Source organism: Typha latifolia, chromosome 5 (assembly GCF_019914945.1).
Source record: "Typha latifolia isolate L0001 chromosome 5, TyphaL0001v2, whole genome shotgun sequence".
In the NCBI taxonomy this organism is placed as follows: Eukaryota; Viridiplantae; Streptophyta; class Magnoliopsida; order Poales; family Typhaceae; genus Typha; species Typha latifolia.
In genome coordinates, this window is record NC_133090.1 from 4,560,956 (window position 1) to 4,570,024 (window position 9,069).

The window sequence follows — 9,069 nt, forward strand, 5'->3', positions numbered from 1 at the left end:
TTGCCATATCTATCCCCGATCTCTCTCTCTCTCTCTCTCTCTCTCTCTCTCTCTCTCTCTCTTCTCCTCCTTCAGCTAGGGCACCCGATGCGAGCTCGACGACGAGGTCGATGGCAAAGCTATTAGGAGGGGTGTCGTGCAGCACCCCTCATGCCACGTGCTAGTACGCCGCCAGCACGGCAAGTGCCGATCGGCACGCTTTGCTCTAAACCACTCGCTATAGCACCATCACGTTTTGAAATCTCCATTAGAGACTTACAACTCTACATTTATGATGCGAATCGGGTCAGATTGGATCACATCAAAGGAAGATTGGGCTCAATGGATTGAGTTTAATTATCTTATTTGGTTATTTGGTTTAGTTAGAGTCTTAGTAGATTAGGATTTTATTTAATTAGTTAAATCCAGCTCTGCGCAGTTTTGAAAAAATATTTGCAAAATATTCTATAGATATTCGAATAATATCAAACTATTGAATAAGCTCGCCAACCTCCAGATCTACAACTTTAGTATTCACGACTTCTCCGGATTCGAAATTTATTTACGACAAAACGAAGGATTTATCCGAGTCGATAGCTAAGATTGGGTCATAATACAACCCTAAGACACTAGAAGGAAGCAAGGTGGCTGCCAAAGGTAGGCGGTGGCAAAGTTTGAAGGAGTTAGGGTGGGCAATGAAGGAGTTAGGGTGGGCATGAGAGAGAGATGAGAAGATAGAATGGCTTAATCAATCAATTCGTCAATAATCCTAAGATGTTTGCCCTCCACATATTTAAAGGAGGCTAGCTGACTTGACCCAACTAGCTAATGAAATGACTTAACCAATACAAGTTGAAATAGTAAATGATTAAATTGAAATACAAGCTAAGATAAATGACTTGACCCAGTGAGTCCAATATCCTATGAAGTGATCTGATTTGACTCAGATCACATCATCTAGTTGACTTGGCTCTGACTTAATTCAATCAACAAACCACTTGGTTTAGATTGAACCAAACTTGGACTAAGTTGTCACACCCCGCCTAGAGACATGACAAGCCATATAACTCAGAGATAATAATCCCAAGAGATATGAAGCCAAAGAAAATAAAATTTATTGTATAAGAAATAAATTCAAAGATTTTAATTATATATAAAAAAATAATCTAAATAAAATAATATCTAGATCATTCGTAATGTTCAACAACTATTAATCTAACATGAAAGAAATTCTAAATAACTAAAACTAATTTATAAACTCCTAATGTGGAGGATTTCAATCTTGAGCTTGGTCTTCAGAGTCCAACTTTAAATTATTCTAATCCGCTCCTGAAAAAAAATAGATGTTTAATGAGCTCAACGCTTAGCAAGTAATCTCACTCTATCTATGAATATGTCTAACGACGGAAAAATCAATTGGTGATAAATATAATATAGTTCACAAAGAATGATAACTCATATGAAACATTTTTTCAAAATATATATAAGATTTTTTTTTTCTTCAAATGCACGAATTATGAATATTGCAATAACTTGCAAATATAAATAAATTACTCTGAAAATAAAATTTATATATGTTGAAATTAATATCTTGGATACCCGACAAAACTGATAAAATGCCATATTGTCTCATTAATGGGTACTCTGACCCATGGCCACATCGCACTACCTAGTCACCATCGGGATGACGCCTAGGACTTTTTTAGATAGTCGATCTGTCTAGAGTCATAGTAGGTACTCTATAGTGCCCTACTGGCTTTTCCACTAGCCATTGAGTAAGATTAGAGTCACCGAGACAAAAATTCAGAAATTATTTCCTTAATCCCGCCAGAGTCACTTGGTAGCACGCCGCAACGCACATTCCAATAATCTTTTCCTTGGACTTATCTCTCAAAATGGGTTCCAAATATCTCTTTCACCGGTATAATTTATACTGACTCAAACCAAATCAAATCATGATCATATAGTTCTGGATTCATAACTTTTATCAAGAATTCATTATACATAAGTTAAATAATGCATAGATGTCAATGCATTTTAAATCAAGTAATTTAAAACTCATACAACACTCTAATATCATGTTAACTTTTACATCCTAATTAAATAAAAACAAAATAGAGTAAATATAAAAAATCCAATCCATCTTATTATCAAAATAATAATAATAATAATAATAATAATAATAATAATAACAATAAAATAAATTTCTAATTCTTAATCATAAATTCTAATAGTAAATAAATATTCATATGAACCAATAAAATATAATCATGAATATCTAACTTATCACTGTTTTATATATATATATGTATATAACTCAATAAAATATACCTATGTAAAAGATCACCAACATTCAAACATCTTTAACAGATTTTTAATTAATAAAGGAAATTTATTACTAATTTTTCTGCGTTAATAAAATAAAATATGAATGAAAACTTGCCTCTCACGCTTATCCAAATAATTTCTGATTTTTTTCTAAATTTTCTTTAAAAGAAAACACTGTTACCGAGGTCCCCTTTTCTTCCCTTCTGTTGGATTTACTGTTTTCTGCTACAGTACGTATGTACTATAGCAACAGACCCTTCTCTCTCTTCCTTTCTTCTTCTTTCTTGCGGCCGTCAAAGTACGCACCCTTCTTCTCTTTAGGGTTTTTCTTCTTTTTATATAATCTTTTGTTCTAGTATATACATATATATAAGAAGATAATGCGGATTTAGTTAGTTATATATATATATATATATTATTTTTTTCCTAATAAAATTCTAATAAAGATAAGTGCATTATCATCCTTATCATTATTAGTATTTATCTTTATTTATCTATTTATTTATTTTTTTTCCGGTTATTACATTCTATCCCCTTAAAAGAAGTTTCGTCCTCGAAACTTGCACAATTATAATTAAACTACTACTATGAAGTAGATGAATGTTATATCATTCTAGTAAAATACCTAATTTACTTAACTAAAATGGTAAAGATCTACAATTTAACTAAATCATACCAGAACCATCAACAAAATAATGATGGGTATTTCTCACGCATTTCATCTTCGAGTTCCCATGTAGCTTTTTCTACCGAATGATTTTTCCATTGAATCTTCACAAGAGGTATTATGCGTCTACGTAGTGATTTACTCATGGTATCAAGAATTTTCACAGGCTCTTCTTCATAAGTCATATCTTCACGGATTTGGAGAGGTGCATAATCAATAATGTGATCTGAACTAGGCACGTATTTTCGCAACATAGACACATGAAAAACATTATGTACTTCTGCTAGTTTAGGTGATAAGGCCACCCTATAAGCTACTGGTCCAACTCTGTCTAGAATTTCAAATGGCCCAATGTACTTAGGACTTAGCTTTCCTTTCTTTCCAAATCTAATAACTCCTGTCCAAGGTGCGACTTTGGGCAGTTAATAATTTCTCTCGAATAGTAGCAATGTTCTGAGTAGCATCTTGAACTAATTATGGTCCTAATATCTTTCTCTCACCAAGTTCAAACCAACAAAGTGGAGATCTGCACTTGCGGCCATAAAGAGCCTCATATGGAGGCACACCTAAACTGGAGTGGTAACTAATATTATAGGAGAACTCAATTAATGGCAAATAATTGTCCCAATTACCTTTCCATTCTAAGGAACAAGCTCTCAACATATCTTCAAGTGTTTGAATGGTTCTCTCAGATTGTCTGTCTGTCTGTGGATGGTAGGCAGAGCTGAAATCCAATTGGGTCCCCAAAGTTGAATGCAGGCTTTTCCAAAATTTAGACACAAAACGTGGATCACAATCAGATAAAATAGATATTGGTGTTCCATGCAACTTAATAATTTCATTTATATAAATTTGCGCTAGTCGATCAAGAGAATGAGTTATCTTAATAGCAATAAAATGAGCCGACTTAGTCAGTCTATCTACAATTACCCATACTGCATCATTGCCAAATCTGGTACGAGGAAAACCCGAAACAAAATCCATAGTGATCTTTTCCCATTTCCACTCTAGTAAAGGCAAAGATTGCAATTTTCTTGCAGGCCTTTGGTGTTCAATTTTAACTTGTTGGCAAGTTAGACATTGAGCTACATATTCGGCGATGTCTCTTTTCATACCATTCCACCAAAATTGCTCTCGTAAGTCCCTGTACATCTTTGTACTTCCAGGATGGATACTAAAACTTGAACTGTGAGCTTCAGATAGAATTTCTTTCTTCAGCTGCTCATTAGCAAGAACACATATTCGACCTTGAAATTTAAGTACTCCCTCTATAGATATTGAAAATTCAGGTACTTCACCCTTCTGAAGTTCTTCCTTGATCTTTTGATACTGAGTGTCTTTTTCTTGCATTTCCTTGATGCGGTCTAGCAAAGTAGGTCTAACGGTAAGTTGGCCAATTAGAACTTCAATACCATGTGGTACTATTTCCACCTCAAGTTGTTTGAGATCCTCTAAAAGGTGATGTGGAATTGTAAGCGATGAAATAAGTGCCGCTGACGATTTTCTACTTAGAGCATCTGCCACTACATTGGGTTTGCCTGGGTGGTAATTGATGCTAACATCATAATCTTTGATTAACTCCAACCATCGACGTTGTCTTAGATTTAGCTCCTTCTGAGTGAATATATACTTAAGGCTTTTATGATCTGTATAGATCGAGCAAGACTCTCCGTAGAGATAATGACGCCAAATTTTAAGAGCAAAAACAATTGCCGCCAACTCCAACTCATGAGTGGGATAATTCTTTTCATGAGGCTTTAACTGTCGGGATCCATAAGCAATAACTTTATCATTCTGCATAAGCACACAACCTAATCCATGTCGTGAAGCATCACTGTAAATGACGAAATTGCCACCTACAGTTGGGAGTGAAAGGATTGGTGCTGAAATTAATTTTGTTTTAAGCTCTTGAAAGCTGCTCTCACAATCATTTGTCCATTCATATTTCACCCCTTTTCTAGTCAAGTGTGTGAGTGGAAGAGAAATCTGAGAAAAACCTTCTACAAATCTTCTATAATATCTAGCTAATCCTAAGAAACTATGCACTTCTGTTACTAAGGTTGGTGTAGGCCAATCCACTACAGCTTCAATTTTCTTTGGATCAACACATACTCCTTCTTTACTGATCACATTACCCAGAAAAGATATTCTATCCAACCAGAACTCACATTTTTTAAACTTGGCAAATAATTTCTTCTCTCTCAAAGTTTGAAGGACTATCCTCAAATGTTCCTCATGTTCCTCCTTGCTTCTAGAATAGATCAAGATATCATCAATGAAGACAACAACATAACGATCTAATTGAGGTCTGAATACTCTATTCATCAAATCCATGAATGTTGTCGGTGCATTAGTAAGTCCGAAGGGCATAACCAAAAATTCATAGTGACCATAGCGAGTCCTAAACGCTGATTTAGGAATGTCTTCCTCCTTGATCTTTAATTGGTGGTAGTCGGATCTCAAATCAATCTTGGAGAAGACTTTAGCTCCTTGCAATTGATCAAATAAGTCTTCAATGCGAGGTAAAGGATATCTGTTCTTAATTGTGACCTTGTTTAGCTCACGATAATCAATACAAAGACGCAAAGAGCCATCTTTTTTTTTTACAAATAAAATCGGTGCTCCCCAAGGTGATACACTAGGCCTGATAAAACCTAAGTCTAATAATTTTTGCAATTGAGTCTGCAACTCTCGCAGTTCAGCCGGTGCTATTCTGTATGGGGCTTTATAATGTCATGGTAAAATCAGATAATATAAATATGAAATGCAAGTAAATAAGTACTCGGATTAGGTTTGAATCATGTCAGCATCTTTATAAGATGATGAATAATTTATCATTTTTAACAATATTTTACTTCGTTGTTCATTTGTGTGGAAAAAATAGAATCCTCTCTCTAGTAAAGTACTAAACTTTTCAACTTTTTTACTTTAATAGAAAACAGTGATAAAATCAGCATTTTAATTAGAAGATAAGATGTTAGGCTCATCTATAAGTAAACTTAATGACGCTTTACTAACATCTAAAGTAAAACTTACCCCTTTAGGTCCCATTAACTTGTGGAATTCAACTAATTCTAAACGAAGTATTCTTCTTTTTAAGACTAGAAGAGGAGAGATAATACTAGTATAAGTTATTCTATTATTTAGTTAAATTTTAGTAGAAAAATTAATAATTACATTTGGTGTGATAAAAATTTGATAATAAAATAATAAAGAATAAAATAATTTATATTGAGAATTGGATGCAAAGTAGTAGTAGTTATTAAATGTTGTCTAATTTAATAGTAAAATAATAATTTCAGATTCTTATTAAACTAAATTTTAAAAGTTGTATAAAATTAGAGGAGATCAGAGAATAATGAATAAGTATATCAAAATAATCTAATTATTGTTTAGTTACTATACTAGAATAAATTCTAGGAGGCTTATTTTAATATAAGACTTATTCTAGAAAAATATTATTTTTATTCCACAAATAAACCAGAACTTTATGTATTAAATTTAAGATTCGGTCTATTTTGGTAATAAAATTTGGAAGATAGGCAAATTTGTAAGTCACAAATATGAAACACAAAAATAATAGAAGTATATTCAATACCTTCTGTGACGCGTCCGGCTTCGTACGAACTAATCAAACTTTGCCAGATCTAAAAAAACAAGGTATCGCTTTTCTTCTTTTCGTACTATCCTAATATCTCTCTATACAGCGGCTTTTTTGGATGTACAGAACGACACTGAACCACTATAGGGATTTCGTCAGAACGCTGACGAATTGAAAGTACACGTGGCACTCAGCTGGTTCACGAGGTTGAGGTACACATTGAGGTCATGAGAGGCAACCACATTGGTTGTTCGTCCGCTGCTGCTGAGACGAAGCTCGCGGCCAATGTCGGCATACGCCCAACCCATCTTGGACAGCAGCCAGCTCGGGATGATAGCTCCTTCCGCCTCATCAGGATGGTCTTGGTCGACGACGAATCCAGGAACTTTAGTTACGATGTCGTGGGTGTTAACAATGCGGAGCACCTTGCCCCCGAGTTCCTCCAATCGGCGGCAGAAACTGGCGTTCCCGATGCGGGGTCCACCGAACGACACGACAGTGACCATGGGCGCGTCTCGGAATGTCTCTGTGATATCATACGCCGTGAGCACCGCAAGAGCGGCGCCGAGGCTGTGCCCTGTCACTGTCAGGCTGAAAGGCTCATCGCTACCTTTGTACGTTGCCAGGATCCTGCCGACCTCGTCGCGCACCTGGTCGCGGAGGCTGCAGTACGCCGAACTGGAAGAGGTGAACAGGCTCCAAAATCCACACTCCACCATTGGATCAGTCTGGAAGGAGCACGACGCTGCAGAGGGTAGATGAATGAGAGTAGCACGGAGATTCTCGAGCCACTCGAGGCAGGTGGCGGTGCCGCGGTACGCGATGATGACGTCGAGACGTCCCAGACGCGCAATCTCCTCCTTGTCCTTGCAGACGGCAACGTACCCGATCCAGCTCGAGCGGCGGGAGAGCCAAGAGGGACCTACATGAGTCCATTTAGGTAGGAAGCAGCCGGAGGTTGCATGGAGATGGCGCGTGACACGATATCCAGTGTCGGGAAGGCCAGAGCGACATAGGAGGTAATCCTTTGGAAAGCGGCAGGTTGCATACGAAGTTGAAGAGGGGTCAAAATCGAAGCAGGTGTAAGCAGCCTTGACGAACTCCCCGTAGCGGATGATTTCGGACCGAAGTGTGTCATCCAGCGGGTCAAGGAGGCCGTCCCAGTTGTTAGCTCCCTGATATTTCATCCACTGCTTTCCTATCCTCACACCGGATGGACGGCTGGCGAGTGAGGACCGAGATAAAGAGCCCATTATTTGGGGAGCTGTGCGGGAGCAGAGACCACCCAAAGGAGCAAGCTTCATTTTGTTTATTTAATTTAGATTTAGCAGTCACAGTAGCAGCTCCAGCATATTGTTGTGTTGCGAGTTGTTGAGCATTAGAAGAGAGAGACTTGGTGGGGGTGCTTTGATTGAAGAATGATAGTGAACGCAGACCTGATAAATAACTGAGAATCAAGGAAGAGAGCGGTGGCACCGAAATCAAAGTTTAACGTAGCTCGAATATGGAAGGATGATATTCGCGCGCCGAAACCATAGGATTGGTGAGGAAAGCGTGGGACACGTGCACATGAGGCCTTCAAGCTCTTATTATTAAGCCAACGCGATGGGATTACGGCTTGACTGGATTGTTTTTTTATTCTTTTCCTTTTGTCTTTTTAGTTGACTTCATCAAGCCAACGACTGCCTTTTGCACCAGAAGGACTTTGAGATTTTCGAAATAAGACTATTTTTACAGAAATCTATTAATTGATTTGTAAAAATCAGTAATATATTCCCCTTCACGAGAATCCGAATGATATATTTTTGGACGAAGATGGCATTGCCTGATTTTGAGTGGAACGAGAGAGATATTTTCCATTTAGTGATAACTATCAATTTCAAGACACCTCATTGAAATGGTAACAAAAAATGATATGTCTATACAGTGTAAAGAAAAAAAGTAGCAAATATTTGTACTATATCTTTTTATAATGGGCGATTTGTACGAAAAATATTGTGATATTTTGTGGCATTTACATCAAAATAATTGTTAATCTTTCAAAATAGTAAGATTAATCTTTTGTGCAATCTTCTATATAAATTATGTGTATCTCAAAAAATACATTTAGTTAGAAAATAAAATATTATCTACAAAGTTTTATTAAATAAAAATAGACGTACTTAGTTTGTAAAAGACGTACTTTAAAAATAGACGTACTTAATATCTTTTTGGTGCAAATGCCTTTTTTCATCCCTCTACCTATTTCATTTTATACATTAACACAGATTTATCCACTCTACAGATAAAATGTTTGTAATGCACTTTTACTGCAACGTTAAATTTTTTCTTTGTCATTTCTTATTTATTTGTACTTTTTTCCTTAGTAAACGGCATACCTATTTTGATATCACTATGGAGGGACTCAAAGGTCTTCTGCACTTCTCTATTCTTTCCCCGGCAGTTAATAAATAATAACACTAACAAATATGCCTCAATAGTAGCTCAGTATCAC

At 36.3% G+C, this 9,069-nt stretch overlaps 1 protein-coding gene across 1 annotated transcript; it reads right to left on the bottom strand.

The window, feature by feature from the left end:
- Positions 1-6,730: 6,730 nt before the first annotated feature.
- On the bottom strand, positions 6,731-7,816 carry LOC140788457 (phospholipase A(1) DAD1, chloroplastic). Its single transcript, XM_073137707.1, has one exon. The coding sequence runs from the start codon at positions 7,760-7,762 to the stop codon at positions 6,731-6,733; it is 1,032 nt and encodes a 343-aa protein (XP_072993808.1). The 5' UTR covers positions 7,763-7,816.
- Between the last annotated feature and the right edge of the window lie 1,253 nt (positions 7,817-9,069).

Excerpts from the sequence above, each read along its gene's own strand:
- LOC140788457 (XM_073137707.1), bottom strand. The coding sequence starts at position 7,762 with ATGAAATATCAGGGAGCTAACAACTGGGACGGCCTCCTTGACCCGCTG.